Source organism: Cervus canadensis, chromosome 8 (assembly GCF_019320065.1).
Source record: "Cervus canadensis isolate Bull #8, Minnesota chromosome 8, ASM1932006v1, whole genome shotgun sequence".
In the NCBI taxonomy this organism is placed as follows: Eukaryota; Metazoa; Chordata; class Mammalia; order Artiodactyla; family Cervidae; genus Cervus; species Cervus canadensis.
Genome location: NC_057393.1, coordinates 36,324,851 through 36,341,606, shown reverse-complemented (window position 1 = coordinate 36,341,606; position 16,756 = coordinate 36,324,851). Strand labels below are relative to the sequence as shown.

Sequence of the window (16,756 nt, the reverse complement as noted above, 5' to 3'; positions counted from 1 at the left end):
GTGTCATTTGCGTATCTGAGGTTATTGATATTTCTCCTGGCAATCTTGATTCCAGCTCGTGCTTCATCCAACCTGGCATTTCGAATGATGTACTCTGCATATAAGTTAAATAAGCAGGGTGACAATATACAGCCTTAACGTACTCCTTTCCCAGTTTGGAACCAGTCTGTTCCATGTCTGGTTCTAACTGTTGCTTCTTGACCTGCATACAGATTTCTCAGGAGACAGTCCCTTGATATTATTTTGATAATTTGGAATTAACGTTACTTAATAAATGGCCAATGCTAGAGGGATTCTTTGACTCTCTGTATCCCTGGGAGAAGGAAATAATCTCTCACAGGAAAGGTGCACTCCCCGCATCTGGAGGTAAAAGGACATCCTCTGGCCAGAGACAGGGAATTCAGGCAAGAAGCCTAGTTAAACAAATCTTGTTACTTTTAATTTGCTACCCCAAACCTAAACTGTTTATAGATTCTTCACTAATTGATCACCCAAAACTAAGGCTGTCTTGTCAATTTTTCACAAATTTATAGCTTCTTTGTCTAAAGTTATAAGCTGCCTGCTTTGCCACTTCCTAGGTCCCATTTCTATGAGACTCCCTCTGTTCCAATTAAACTTTATGTTGTTTTTTTCTCCTGTTAACCTGTATTCTGTCAATTTCATCATTAGTCAAGCAATAAGAACTCAAAATAGTTCACCTATCCTAAAAATTTCCCCCTTCTTGACAAGGACCGCAGAGGACATGGTAAGAAGTTTGGATTTTATCTCAAGTACAATGAAAAGCTAATGTAAGGTTAAAAAGTACACGAAGAGCATGGTCTGCTCTATTCTTAAAAAGTGCCTTCCCTTTGCTAAGCAAAAGAGATGGGAATGGAAAAGAACAGAAGTAGGGAAACCTGTTAAGGAGGTTATTAAGGAGTCATTCAGGGTAGAGATAAAAGAGACTTGGACTACAGTGGTAGGCACAAGTGATAAAACCAACAGGTCTGCATTGGACAAGAAGAACAAAGGAATCAAAGGTCTGATTAGAACCACCTGTCTAAACCAGAAAGATCAGGGTGGAGGTAAGGGGCTTAGGGTGAAGAGTTCCATTTTGGATAGATTCATTTAGATGCTGGTGAGCCATCTGAGAGGAGATATCAGTAGACAACTGGCTATGCAGGATGAGATGACCATTCATCTAAGCTGTAGATGTGTCGATTCCTTGGAGGAAGAAGGTAGGTTAATAAGCAGAGGAACACTAAGGAGGCCTGCTAAATTTCCACCCCATCTGGCCATCATCACATCATCCCTTAGGAAACTACAAATATATCTAGGTTCCTGTGGGCTAAGGATGGACCCAAAGCGAAGCTCCCAGAGCCGAGTATAGCACAGGCTCATGATTCTTTATTTCCTGGGTCTGCAACCCACATCTAATCTGGTCGAGTAACCCTAAACACTGACAAAACGCCCAGAGTACTACGGAACCCGGAGGTCACCGAGGGCGAGAGGAGCCCGGTAGCGTTGCCTGCCGGGAGTTGTAGGCTGACGGTCCTGGGCGTTTGCGCAACCTCCTTGAGATGCCTGCGGGATGCAGCGCCACGTAGATGGAGCCTGCAACAGCTGCTGCATGACCGTGGTCGGAAAACGCAAATCTGACCTTGCTTTCTTGCTTGGAATCATTTGGCGAAGACGAGGTCTCATCAATCAAAGGAAAAATTCATAGTCCTAAAGTAACATTCAGTGTCTTTTTTAGCCTTAACATTTCCTAATTGTTCTTCAAGACGATTCTGGACGCTTCCTCCGAGAAAGGGGCTTGCTTTGGACCTCTTTTCTGTGCTTCCACAGCACTATCTTACAATTCTCTAATATCATTTACAAGAACTTGGGCTACGTTTCCCGAGCGCTTACATGGTTGTTCTAGTCTAAATTATTTACCCTCACCAGTGAGACAGTTGCTATCAGTCCCATTCTGCAGATGAGGAAACTCTGGCCTAGAGACGGTCTGTAATTTGAGCAAGACCACTTCGAAGTGTGACACTACTCACACGGAGTCTCACACTAGGCTACACGTTCCGGGTGCACCGCCGGACCAGCTATTTACTTTCCCGCGGACCACGCCCTGGGGGCGAGGCCTGGTGACGACACCGCGTCCCATGGTGCTTTGCGCGCCAGCGCTCCCATTGGCCCGGCCAGTCGGCTCCTTTTTCAAATTGAGGCGCCGAGTCGTTGCTCAGTTTCCTGGGTTTCGGGCGGAGACTGGGTTTGTCATTCGAAGGCTCGGGCTAGTGCGGGGCAGACGCCGCGGCCAGTCACGGTTCCTGGTGGATAGCGGTTTCCGCGGGCACGCCAGCACCCGGCAGGGGTGGAGGGCACCCAGGTCCGCGCCAGCCGCCGAGCTGCTCCACGCCCCACGGCGCCCGAGTCCGTGACCCGGCCTTCTTAGGGGACAGTCATGGCGTCTCAGCCGAATTCGTCTACCAAGAAGAAAGATGAAAAGGGGAAGAACATCCAGGTGGTGGTGAGATGCAGGTAAGGCGAGCTTGCAGGGTTCCGAGCCCTGGGCTTTGCTGCCGGGCTCCTTCTTGGCGCGGTCCTAGGAGAGGGATTTTGTTTGCAATTTTCTGAAGGAACCAGACCTCCCTGTTTCTTAGTTTCCTGCGTTCTGTTCGAGAAAATGACACCAGGTTACTGTGAGTAGTAAATTAGTATTTTGTTTTGTTTTTTTCAGAAGAAAGGATATTTGTGTCTGAGTTTATTGTTTAAACTGCTATTGAGGAGAAATTCGTCTCTGTTCTTTAGTGAAATGTGTTTTTAAAACAAATACTGTCGACAAAGATTTAGGTGTCATTATGTATGCCACTCCTTGCAGTTGATCAGTTTGGAAACGACTGCACACCTACTAAACAGATGTTTTAGCACTTCAGTTGTTATTACCATCCTCTCCATCATCTCTAAAAAAGTAATCATTTACCTCTTTGTTCTAGAAGCAATATTTTCTTAATCCTTAGTAAACAAATCCTTAGTAAACAAACAAAAACATCTTTGTTTTTAAAATTTAAGTTGTAGAATGAGTTTATGTTTTAAAAAGTCAAGGAGACAACTAAAGTTGTGTTATATTTTCCAGTGGGTGGGTGAAGGTGTTCACTGTCTCCTGATTAGTTTCTGCATCATTTCCCAGCTTTAAAATGTGCTAGAAGAGGAAGAACATACTTGTACTATCTATTGCTTAACCAAATATTTGATTGATTTGGCCTTTTAGACGCCCTACGCAGTTTGCTGGTATATGTGTGGGTTTTGTGTCTATTTTTATTGCTGTGGTATTAAAAACTCTACCAACTCTCAGAAACTTTTCTGTAAATCCAAACGTATTCTAAAATTAAAAGGTTATTTTAAAAGTGTATTAACAAACTTTCTTAGGTTATTGCCTACACAGCTTTGGTGGCTTGAGTTGTATATATCAAAGGTAATAGCTAACTCTAAAGTAGGTGCCTGAGAAGACACTTGGTGGTAACCCGAAGTCTAGCCAATTACCAGTTGCACTGTGGGGCCTCTGTTAATAGTTACTTGTCTTGAAGATTAAAAAAACCAGCCCATATTCAAAGACACATTTCTATATTATTTTGATCATTTAATTAAGTCAGGCAGTATTACCTTTTCTATGTGGCTTTATTTTCTTTAATTTCATTTTTATTGTCAGTTAAAAAATAGGTCAGACCTATAAAAAATTACAAAGAATATAACAAGCATCTCTGTTTCGAAACAGAAGAATCATTACAGCTAGAATCCCACTGTATCCCTCCGCATCCCTTTCCTCTACCTCAGGAGTTGAACATTATCCTGAATTTCATGTTTATTACCTCCATACATTTAAAGCCTTAACTTAAAAGAGATTTCTTTTACTTTATCGCTATAGAAAAGTGCTTAGGTAGTGTCCAATGTTTACAATAATTTCAGTATAAAGAGATGTTTTTCTTTTCAGGTTAGCCTTTTCTTTTTCAAATAGCCCTACTACTGCAAAGATTTCTGTTCTTGGTGTGGTGGTGGGATGTGTGTGTGTGCTTAATTGTGTCCGAATCTTTGCGAGCCCCTTGTCTGTAGCCCACCAGGCTCCTCTGTTCATGGGATTTCCCAGGCTAGAATACTGGAGTGGGTTGCCATTTCCTTCTTCAGGGGATCTTCCTGATACAGAGATTGAACCTGTGTCTGCCATCTCCTGCCTTGGCAGGTGGATTCTTCACCGCTGCGCCACCTGGGAAGCCCAGTGTGTCCTTAAACTTTACTAAATAAACAACTTATGCCTTTGAGGGTTATCAAATCAAATCTTTTCTCAAAAGGCCCAGATAGTAAATATTTTAGGCTTTTCAGATTACATGTGGTTTCTGTCACATAATCTCTGATTTTTTTTTCCCCCAGTTTTATTTTTTTTTCCCCCCAGTTTTAAACTTTTAATGGCAACAGTTTGTGATAACCTAAGAGATCAGCCTGAGGGCTTCCCTCGTCGCTCAGTTGGTAAAGAATCTGCCTACAATGCAGGAGACCTGGGTTTGATCCCTGGGTCCAGAAGAGCCTCTGGAGAAGGAAATGGCAACCCAGTCCAGTATTCTTGCCTGGAGAATCTCATGGACAGAGGAGCCTGGCAGACTATAGTCCGTGGGGTCACAAGAGTTGGACACGACTTAGCAACTAAACCACCAAGAGATCAGCAAAATTTTAAGAGAGATGACTTCAGTTTTTAATTACAATGAATGCAATCTTTACGATAACCTAAGAAATCAGCAAAGTTTTAAGAGATGACTTCATTTTTTTATTACAATGAGTAGAATCTTTATGATGTTCTTTACTTGTACAGTTGCTATATGAATATTTATGGAGTGAATGAATGAATTTAGTGGACAGGACTTTTTTTTAATCCTCAGTCTTTCTTTACCATTTTGGTTGTTTGAATTTTAATGTGACTGTAGTGAAAGCATTAGTGTTAGTTGCTTAGTTGTGTATGACTCTTTGCACTGCATAGACTGTAGCCCGCCAGGCTCCTGTGTTCATGGAAATCTCCAGACAAGAATACTCAAGTGAGTAGCCATTCCCTTCTTCAGCGTATCTTTCCCATCCAGAAATTGAACCTGGGTCTTCTGCATTGCAGGCAGATTCTTTACTGTCTGGACCACCAGGGAAGGCCAACTACAATTGATGGTTTTGCTAGTGTCATCAGCAGCAGCCTTGCAATTTCTAATTAAAGAAGTCTGGATAGGAAGATAGTTGGTTGGCAGTACTCTTTATTGCGATATAAACAGTCCCTAAAGCTCCTTTGTGGGAGCTTTGATAACTTTTAGGAATGTGTGATTTGTGGGAATTTCTACTACTTTGCCCAAACAACTTGAATGGTATTCATTTGGTAACTTAATCACACATCCAGACAAGAGATTAGACCAATTGGAAAAGCTTTAACCACAGGAGAGCAATTCTGTCTACTGTGACTTTTGTGCATTGTTAGGTTTCAGTACATTTAACAAATGACAGCATGACAAGATATCACTTGAAAGTTACTGAGTTAAATTTCTCAGGATCACAAATGTGGTCTTCAAACGTCGGGGTGGGGCATGCCAGAAGACATTGAGGTATCCTTCTTTACATAAATAGCAGTTTGGTTAGTCTAGTGATGAGGGGAAAGATTAATTCCTATTTGGCATTAACTGTCACAGTATGTGATAATGAATGGGCAAAGTGAACTCAGGGCAAGAATACCTTTCCCTTTGGCTCAGATTTGTGTTAAGTATGTTAGTATCTTATGGATGCTACTCTGTGGACTGTGGTTCTTTTTAACTTTCCTTTTTGTTCCCCTAAGGATGACATTTATTAAGCAGTGTAGTATAACAGATATTAATATTTGAGTGTCTGCTAAGCAGAGTAGTAGACACTGGGGAAGCAGTAAGTTACATAGGACTTGTTTCCCTACATTTTGAGGTTGGTACTATTACCAACCTTTTAATTTTCAAATGAGGAGACAGGCACAAAGGGCTCCATTGCCCGGGCAGACTGGCTGAGGAGTCCTCATTCTACTGAAATGCCTAAGGAGACTTTTATCTTATTTTACTTCACATGGAGTCTTTCCCATCACGCAACCTCTATCCTGCTCTGTCCTAATCAAGGCCCCATTAGGTTTCTGCTGTATGTTCCTACAGCACCTTTTACTTCCCCTTACTAAACATCATCTCTCTTATAATCACTTGTTTTATGTTCCCCACTAGACCTCAGTGTCTTGAGGACAAACTGAATTAACACATGTGAAACACTTGGAACAGTGAGTACCTGGCACGTAGTAAGCACTCTGTGTGTTAGTCATTATTTTAATGTATTTTTTATTTTGTGCCAGTTACCCTTTGGCAGGTTAATATTTTGGATGCAAATTTGGCATGTTCTTTCTAATACATCATAACCTAACTTGGCCGGATTCTAGGAAAAGTGGAAATAGGATTCTGAAAAATAAGTTTCACCTTTTTTGCAAATTAATTATTTTAGCATCTGCTCCAAGAAACTGTCAGAATTGTACATATCTTTCAAAACTTTTTAAACTAATTTTATTTCTAGCAATTGAAACCCTTAAAATTCTGCTGTTTGCTTTAGCAGTGTCATTTAATCTCTGTCACCAACAGTGTGGTTAACACTTCCCATTGTTCTTGTCTGAGATATTAACAAAAATGTCATCAGTAACCTGATAACTAAGAGTTCTTAATTCTTAAGTGGACTTACTTACGAAACAGACTCACAGACTTAGAGAACGAACTTACGGTTGCTGGGGAGAAGGGATAGTTAGGGAGTTGGGGATTGACATGGACACTCTGCTATGTTTAAAATGGATAACCACAAGAACATGGAACTCTGCTTAATGTTAAGTGGCAGCCTGGATAGGAGAGGAGTTTGGTGGAGAATGGATACATTTATATGTATGGCTGAGTTCCTTAGCTGTTCACCTGAAACTATAACAACAGTTTTAATTGGTTATATATACCCCAATACAAAATAAAAAGTTAAAAAAAAGAGTTCTTGAATAACCTTGTGTGTTTCATCTTACAGACCATTTAATTTGGCAGAGCGGAAGGCTAACGCCCATTCGGTAGTAGAATGTGATCATGTGCGGAAGGAAGTTAGTGTTCGAACTGGAGGACTGGCGGACAAAAGCTCAAGGAAAACATACACTTTTGACATGGTACTTACTTCCTAAAGTGCTGCTACTTCTTCTTATCCACCAATGTAAAATTATCCTAGTATGTATATTTTCTGTAGGTTCTGGTGTAGTTAGAAATTTCAGTCTATCCTTTGAGTTGTCAAATGGTTTCTAGTGGGCTGGACAAGTTAATATGTTAGAAACTATTATTAAGGTAATTTTGAAGTGTGTTTTTGTTTTTAAGAGATGCCTTTTTTGTTTTTTGGCTAGGTTTTTGGAGCAAATACTAAACAAATTGACGTTTACCGAAGTGTTGTTTGTCCAATTCTGGATGAAGTTATTATGGGCTATAATTGTACTATTTTTGCGTGAGTGAAACACTTTTCAAATTGATGAAAAGTTTTAGATGCATGTAATCAGTTTTTTCGTTTAACACTTCTGTTAATTTTGACAGGTATGGCCAAACCGGCACTGGAAAAACCTTTACAATGGAAGGTGAAAGGTCCCCTAATGAAGAGTATACTTGGGAGGAGGTATTTATTGTTTATATCAGACTTCTGTCTCTAAAGTGGCTCAAGTGCAGCTGAATAAAACTCGGTTGGACGCCTCTGTCTGAAATAGATCAGAGTACCATGTCAAACATGAATTTAGGAAAACTACTAGTGTAATGATATTGAAGTATATGTAATGGCTTCTGTTTAAGAAACATAAAGTCTTACTGGGAGAGAGAGGAGCAATACATATGGTACAGTTATGTGATGAGAGAAGGGTCCCTTTGGGACAGAAAGTTGGAGCAGACTATTGTGGGAAAGTGGAATGTGAGTAGGACTTGAAGAGGAAGGCTCTGCAGTGAGGGAGTGAGTCTTATAAAGTTAGCACAACCATGGGAGCAATATGGTACTTTATTAATGATGACTTTGAGTGTGAAATTAAGATCACTGTATTGCTGAAGATTATAGGAAGCACATAGTACATTTCACAAAGAAATGTGTCCAAAACTAAATGAGTTTAATGACTAATATTTTCCAAATTACCAACATTTAGGTAGATCCTTTCTTCTAGTGGTTGGGGCATTAACTTACTTTATGCATGGGTAATAGTGTTATGGAATTGTAATCACAGAAAATATGGAATAGGCTTAAAGCACAAAATTTAGAGTCATAATTTTTATTAAGGATATTTAGACATTTGAGAAACAACTTTGTTTTATGTCGGAATTAGGGAATATACTGTTAGATGAGCCACTTTTCTGATTAAAAGAATGGTACTATGTTCTCATGAGAAACGTTGGAGAGGATTATTGAACTTGGCTTTATAAGGAACTTGATTCAGTTGGTTTCTGTATAATGTTCAGGCATGAAGTAGCTGACTGGAATGACAGATTTGTGGAAGGTGTAAGGAAGAATAATTGCTATTGAACAGATTATTGTAAATGGCTTGTAAATGATTTGGCTTCTCTAACATTAGGTTTTTAAATTTTTTTTTAAACCTGTTTTGACATATTTAGGTTTAAATATACTATAAAAGAGGCCCTTGTTATATATGTTATATATGTGTCTTTATTAATATTATCATTTCAGGATCCTTTGGCTGGTATAATTCCACGTACTCTTCATCAAATTTTTGAGAAACTTAGTGATAATGGTACTGAATTTTCAGTGAAAGTGTCGCTATTGGAAATCTATAATGAAGAGCTCTTTGATCTCCTTAATCCGTCTTCTGATGTTTCTGAGAGACTGCAGATGTTTGATGATCCCCGTAACAAGGTAACTTGAGTCTTTGACAATGAAATGTCTCCAAATGTTAATGTGTGATATTTTGAGAAATATATATATTTTTTTCTTTTTAACCAATTTAATGGATGCTCTTCTGATATTTGGTCAGAGGGGAGTGATAATCAAAGGTTTAGAAGAAATTACAGTACACAACAAGGATGAAGTCTATCAGATTTTGGAGAAGGGGGCAGCAAAAAGGACAACCGCAGCAACTTTGATGAACGCCTACTCTAGGTAAGAAAGCCCTTGTTTCCCCCACCGCTCCATTTTGTTTTCAAGAAGAAGAATATCCAAACTTGGGAGATCAAATTGGGGCGTGTCAAAGTATGTGAGTCACACATCTAGATTGTGTGCTGGATTGCTTGCCCTAGTAGTTGGCTTGAGGTTTATAAGGAGAGCACCAATATTGGGAGAATGTTGAAAGGAGGACAAAGACAGGTTGAACTTGAGCAGGATTATTAAGGTTTTTAAGTAGAAGATTTCTCTTCCCAAATGAAATTATACATGGGAGCCCTGATTAAAATGTGGCTGAGGTAGTTGATTTGGCAGTGGGATACTTAGGGGCTTACCTCCTCAGCCTTCAGGAGATTTCCCCTGAGTACTTTTCTGGAGCCCCTAAAGATACTTAGAATACAGTTTGAAAATCCCTTATTTGAGTAAAGATTAGAAGAAAACCAAATGGCCTGTTTTTTTCCCCCCAGCTTAATTGAGGTATAAATGACAAAATTTTATATATTTAAGTTGTACAACATGACTTTTCTTCGCAAATGGCTTCATTTTAATGTAGGAAGACACATGATCACTAATAGAATACACATGATCACTAACACAGGCTTTCAAGGGGAGAAAGACCCATATTTGATAGTATCCCTTATAACATGAATCCCAGATTCTATAAATGTACTTTACTAAATCAGAGGTGACTTTCTTTTTTGCTTATCTTTGAAGGAAATATCAGAATGTAATTGAAAGAGCTGTAGATTAGGAGTTAGATATTTGTGCTTAGTTTCAGTTCTACAGTTAACTAAATATGTTACTTCACGTAGTTAAACTTACCTGAATATCATTTTCCCTGAACTGCAAAATGACTTTGAGGTCTTGCTCTCTTATAGTTGGACATTTCTACAATATGCTATAGCAATTATAATTGTAGCTCTATATAAATATGTGTGTGTTTAAAGAAAGAAGAAAAATAGCATAACATGAAAGTAATCAGTATCATGGAATTAGGGGTGATTTTATAATTTAAATTAAATTTCCTATAATAGCTTTCCATTAAAAATGGAGTTATAAGCAAATCATAGAATGAAGTTTCCATTTGAATTAAATGTTTGCTTTATAACTTAACTTGATTTAGACTTCAGAGGAATGAATTTAAGAAAATTTCTTTCTCTAAATACTCTTCTCTGAAATATAAAATTCCCATTGTTCTGTAAATTTAAATAATTTAAAATTTCCTAATTTTCACTGAAGACTGGACTGAAGATATCTTCTTATCAATGTGTGTGATAAAAGAAATGTGATTCAGTTTTCCAAAATCAGAGTTTACTTTTACGCTTAATAGCATTAATTCTATTATCTTAAATTAGGAATGGGCAAATAATGGTAGGAAAACATGAGATACATTTTATAATTCAAATCTATAGTTTATATTTTTCCCTGTGTCCCTCCCCTTTTCTGTTATTTAAAATAACATAAATTATTTTGTAAAAATGATACTTATAAAATTTTCCAAGTCACATGAAAAGTACAAATGAGAAAATTACAAATTACCATATTCCAACCATCAGTGACATTAACAAACAGAATATTCTTCATCAGATACTGATACAGAAAGGAATGCTGTCTTTGGTTATCTGTATTGTTTTTTTTGTATCACTAAGATAAAAGTTGAGTGTCAGTATAAAGCATAAGAAGGACTTTGGAAAACCTTGCAGTCTAGCAGTTATTACTTGTGGTGTTTCAGTGAACTCTGCAATTTACTATTTGTGCTGTTCAGAGGAAGGCCCTACCTGTCTCTGGTGACCTTCTCAAGGCAGAGCAATGTACTTTTAGGACAGTTGACACTGAGGGAGAGTGATCTGGTGGCTTGCCTGATGCTGTTTGAGTTTAAGGTAATGATGTATTTCAAGTGGTTCTTATAAATAGATGGACTGCAAGCCAGCTCTTCTGACACACCAGGCAGCTGTTCAAACACTGTTCCACATCCAGCTTTCAGAGGTGCCTGAGGATTCTAAGTCATCTAAGCTGTTTTCAGCTAGCTTATCATTGGGTTCTTCTGTGCAGGCAGCAGGAGCAAGAAAGCCACAACCTAGCATCATTCTATCTATCCACTGTCTTCCAAAATCTTACTGATATCCTGTCTCATACTATCTTTCTCTACCTTGGTGGATTTAGATCTTTCTTTGCAGTTTTCATTATGTTACAGAAAGAAAACAATGTTTTGCATTATTATGATTGGGCAACTTGGTCTTGTTTTCTAGTCGATCCCACTCAGTTTTCTCTGTTACAATACACATGAAAGAAACTACAATTGATGGAGAGGAGCTTGTTAAAATTGGAAAGTTGAACTTGGTAAGCATCAACTGTAACGCCACTGTTCATTCTTTCAGGGTTTTTTTTTTGTAGTTTTATTGAGGTATAATTGACAAATAAAATTATGTATTTAAAATGTATAGTGTAGCAGGATATTCTTTCTCATGGCTGAATAATATTCGAGTGTGTGTGTGTGCTTGTGCATGCACATCATGTCACATCTTTATTCATTCATCAGTGGGTACTTAAGCTGTTTCCATACCTTGTTTGTCATTAACAGTGCAGTCAACGTGGGAGTGCAGATATTTCTTTGAGAGAGTGACTTCATTTTCTTTTTTTTTTGTTATTTCATTTTCTTTGCATACATACCCAGAAGTGGGATTGCTGGGTCAAATGATAGTTCTATTCCACTGTTTCTTATTTATCATCTCATAGAGAAGTTTGAAAATTGTGTATTTAGAGACAGTATTTTTGTAGTCACTGGGTTATTGGTTTTGTAGTGGGTTGTTATTTATAGAAAATTATTTTACTGGCTATTTAATATCTTTTTGTACAATATGAGAATGAAAGTCTTCTATTCCAAATCCATAGACTGAGGACTTATTTTTATTTTTAAAATTCAAGGTTGATCTTGCAGGCAGTGAGAACATTGGCCGTTCTGGAGCAGTTGACAAGAGAGCTCGGGAAGCTGGAAATATCAATCAGTCCCTGTTGACTCTGGGAAGGGTTATTACTGCTCTTGTAGAAAGAACACCTCATGTCCCTTATCGAGAATCTAAACTGACTAGAATCCTCCAGGACTCTCTTGGGGGACGTACAAGAACATCTATCATTGCAACAGTTTCTCCTGCATCTCTCAATCTGGAGGTAAGGTCTTAACTATCACTTTTTTTGGGTGTACTGCGTGGCTTGTGGGATCTTAGTTTTCAACAAGGGATTGAACCTGGGCCCTCAGCAGTGAAAATTTGGAGTCCTAAACACTAGACTGCCAGAGAATTCCATAACTATCATGTATAATATTTTTAGAGTTCACTAATTGACTTCATTCATTCTATACTACAGTAAAAATAATCTGGACATTGTATGTGGTGGACACACAGAGGAGAACACCACTGAAAAATTGTCTTTCTCCTTCCTGGTAGTTTTCAATCTTAAAAAACTAGTTACTTAAAAAAAAATAAAACTAGTTACTTAGTTGTATTTTTCCAGTCTTCAAAGGTAGTTGCTGTGATCATTAGCAGTGGATGGTTTAATTGAGGCCTTAGAAGTGGGTTAAGTGAATATTAGTGCTTTAGAGGCTGCTTAGAGATCACTAAAGATGAGGCTGGATGTGGGGGTACAGGTGGGAAAACCAAGAGAAACAACAAAGATTTTAAAGTCTACTTTAATTTTATTGGATTATCTTTAAATGGAATTAGAAAAGCTTTTATAAAGTCTCTTAACTCCTCTTTCATTTTAAAAACTATTTTTGTTGAGAAATGATTTATATACCATAAAATTCATCCACTGAAAGTATAAAATTAGGTGATTTTACTATATTCATCGAGCTATGCAACTGTCACCAAAATCTAAACATTTTTATGATTTTAGAAAGAAACTCTGTAACCTATTAGCAGTCACTCCCCATCAGTCTCCATTTCCAGCCCTAGGTCACTATTAATCTACTTTCTTTAATTTATACCTTTGCCTATTCTGAATATTTTGTATAAATGGAATCACACAATAAGTGTTCTTTTGTGACTGGCTTCTTTCACTTACCATAATGTTTTCAATGTTCATCCACGTTGCAGCAGGTATCAGAACTCGTTTCTTTTTGTGGGTGAATGATACGGATATAGGACATTTTGTTTATTCATCAGTTGATGAAATTCATTGAGTTTTTTTTTTTAATAGAGCTTAAGACTAAAGCAAAAAATTACTAGATTAAATTAAAGTTAAAGACTCTGAAACTTGAAGAGTAAAAAATAAGGATGTTTTAAACAGTCCTCTGTCTTATTTATTTACTTAATTGGACTATAATGCTTTAAGAGCATTCCTCGTTTTTAAAGGTTGGTTATAGTAGTATTAGTGGGTAAATGTTTATATTAGATATAACCAAAAATTATTATGTTATTGTATAGTACATTTTAGGTAACAGAACTACATTATTCTCATATCTTCAGTAATTGGCCTTTTCTTTTCATCACAGGAAACTCTGAGTACATTGGAATATGCTCATAGAGCAAAGAACATACTCAATAAGCCCGAGGTTAACCAGAAACTCACCAAGAAAGCTCTGATTAAGGTAATTGTGAATTTTTGTGGAATAATATAAATTTGTTTGGCAAATGTGAAAATGAGGAACTGAAATAGATCATTGTTTTTAAAAATTTATTAAATTGCCTTTGATAAGGCTTTTCATTTAATGGTTTGAACTAAATACCCTGTGTGTTAAAATACTTTTTCTAATACTAATAGATGATCTTACAAGCTCTATCCAGTCAGTAAAATTTAAGCATATAATGGTACTTCAGTGCAGTTTTAATTAGCATTTCCTTAATGAATAGTGATATTCAGCATCTTTTCACATGCTTATTATCCACATGTATATCTTCATTTGTGAAATGTCTATTTAAATCCTTTGCCAGTTTTTAATTGGGGTGTCTTTTTATAAAGTTGTAAAGGGTTGTTCTTATTTTCTAGATAGGATCCTTTATGAAATAATTTGTAAATATTTCCTCCCAGTCTGACTTGTCTTTTCCTTTTATTGGTAGAGTTTTTTTTGTTGTTTCTATTGAGACAACTATAGATTCACATGCAATTGAAAGAAGTAATACAGAGAGATCTTTTGTACATTAAACTATATAGTAAAATCACTGTAGGGACACTGTTAATAGCAATTCATTGGTCTTATTCCTCAATTTTCCTGATACTCATGTGTGTGTGTTTAGTTAGTTCTATGCAATTTTGTCATGTGTAGGTTCATGGAGCCACTACCACAGTCAAGATACTGAACAGTCCCATCACAGCAAGGATTCCTCCTTGCCCTTTTATAATCACTTCCTTCCCACTCTGACCTCCCATCCCTAATCTTTGCTATCCAATGATCTGTCCTCTATTTCTAAACCTTTGTCATTTTAAGAGTGTTATTGAATGGAATCATACGGTATATAAACTTTGGGGATTGCTTTTATCACTCAGCATAATTCCCTGGAGGTTAACCTGAGTGGTGCATATCAATAGATTTTTACTGTTTAATGCTGAGGAATATTCCATGGTATGTATATACCACCTGCCTGCAATGCAAGAGACCCCAGTTCAATTCCTGGGTCAGGAACACCCCCTGGAGAAGGGATAGGCTACCTACTCCAGTATTCTTGGGCTTCCCTGGTGTCTCAGACTAAAGAATTCACCTGAAATGCGGGAGACCTGGGTTTGATACCTACGTTGGGAAGATGCCCTGTAGGAGGGCATGGCAACCTACTCCAGTGTTCTTGCCTGGAGAATCCCCAAGGACAGAGGAGCCTGGTGAGCTGCAGTCCATGGGGTAGCAAAGAGTCAGATGCAGCTGAGCGACTAAGCACAGCACAGCACAGCACGTGTATGTACCTCACAGTTTGTTGTCAGCTTCACCTGTGAAAGACATATGGGCTGATTTCAGTTTTTCACAATTGAAAATAAAACTGCTTTGATCATATTTGTTTATAGTAATTTGTGTACATGTAAATATTCATTTTTCTAAGATAATTGCCAAAGAGTATAATTGTTGTGTTGTATGGTAATTGAATGTTGGTTTTATTTTTTTTTAAGGAACTGCCAAGTTGTTTTCCAAAATGGCTGGGCTTTCTATTCTGTTGCATTGATTTATATCTGTCCCTCACTAATACCACAGTTTTAATTACTGTAGCTTTATAATAACTCTTGGAATCAGACTGTTTAAAAGGAAGCTTATATGAGCAAACCTCTCTTGATAAAAGGTGTCAAAATTGTCAGGATTTGAGAAAAACTACAGTGATTTTTATATTCATTAATTTTTAAAGGCCATGCTCTTTTATAAGCATTCATTTTATTTTAGACACTTGAATTTTTGAACTCTATTGCTATTATTAGATCTAAAAATATTTAGCAATAATTTATTATGATAAAATATTCAGTCATTGTTTAAAATTCCAGTTGTTTCAATATTTACTTTTAGGATCCAAATAAGGTTTGCCATAAATTAGTAGTTGGATTTTGAGGCTTGATAGAGTCAGGTTTTATCTTATTTATATGTTTTTGGCCAAAATACTTCATAAGTGGTGGTATATTCTCCCACTTGGAAGCACATAATATCTGGTTCTTTCCCTTTTTTGGTAAGGGATTCAGTTCAGTTCAGTCGCTCAGTCGTGTCCGACTCTATGCAACCCCATGAATTGCAGCACTCCAGGCCTCCTGTCCATCACCAATTCTGGAGTCTACCCAAACCCATGTCCATTGTGTAGGTGATGCCATCCAACCATCTCATCCTCTGTTGTCCCTTCTCCTCCTGCCCTCAATCTTTCCCATCATCAGGGTCTTTTCAAATGAATCAGCTCTCCGCATCAGTGGCCGAAGAATTGGAGTTTCAGCTTCAACCATCAGTCCCTCCAATGAACACCCAGGACTGATCTCCTTTAGGATGGACTGGTTGGATCTCCTTGCAGTCCAAGGGACTCTCAAGAGTCTTCTCCAACACCACAGTTCAAAAGCATCAATTCTTCGGTGCTCAGCTTTCTTTATAGTCCAACTCTTATATCCATACATGGCTATTGGAAAAACCATAGCCTTGACTAAATGGACCTTTGTTGGCAAAGTAATGTCTCTGCTTTTTAATATGCTGTCTAGGTTGGTCATAACTTTCCTTCCAAGGAGTAAGCGTCTTTTAATTTCATGGATGCAATCACCATCCACAGTGATTTTGGAGCCCAGAAAAATAAAGTCTGTCACTGTTTCCACTGTTTCCCCATCTATTTGCTGTGAAGTGATGGGACTGGATGCCATGATCTTAGTTTTCTTAATGCTGAGCTTTAAGCCAACTTTTTCACTCTCCTCTTTCACTTTCATCAAGAGGCTCTTTAGTTCTTCTTCACTTTCTGCCATAAGGGTGGTGTCATCTGCATATCTGAGGTTATTGATTTTTCTCCCAGCAATCTTGATTCTAGCTTGTGCTTCCTCCAGCCCAGCGTTTCTCATGATGTACTCTGCATATAAGTTAAATAAGCAGGGAGACAATATACAGCCTTGATGTACTCCTTTTCCTATTTGGAACCAGTCTGTTGTTCCATGTCCAGTTCTAACTGTTGCT

General features: G+C 37.8%; 1 protein-coding gene across 1 annotated transcript in view; it reads left to right on the top strand.

Annotated features, from left to right (window-relative positions):
- Positions 1–2,171: 2,171 nt before the first annotated feature.
- Positions 2,172–16,756, top strand: part of KIF11 (kinesin family member 11) — a 40,959-nt gene continuing 26,374 nt past the window's right edge. The window contains exons 1-9 of the mRNA XM_043476157.1: positions 2,172–2,511; positions 7,054–7,186; positions 7,415–7,512; positions 7,599–7,677; positions 8,725–8,910; positions 9,029–9,153; positions 11,403–11,493; positions 12,079–12,321; positions 13,643–13,738. Coding sequence (XP_043332092.1) covers positions 2,435–2,511; positions 7,054–7,186; positions 7,415–7,512; positions 7,599–7,677; positions 8,725–8,910; positions 9,029–9,153; positions 11,403–11,493; positions 12,079–12,321; positions 13,643–13,738 — 1,128 coding nt within the window. The 5' untranslated portion in view covers positions 2,172–2,434. The remainder of the gene's footprint in view (positions 2,512–7,053; positions 7,187–7,414; positions 7,513–7,598; positions 7,678–8,724; positions 8,911–9,028; positions 9,154–11,402; positions 11,494–12,078; positions 12,322–13,642; positions 13,739–16,756) is intronic.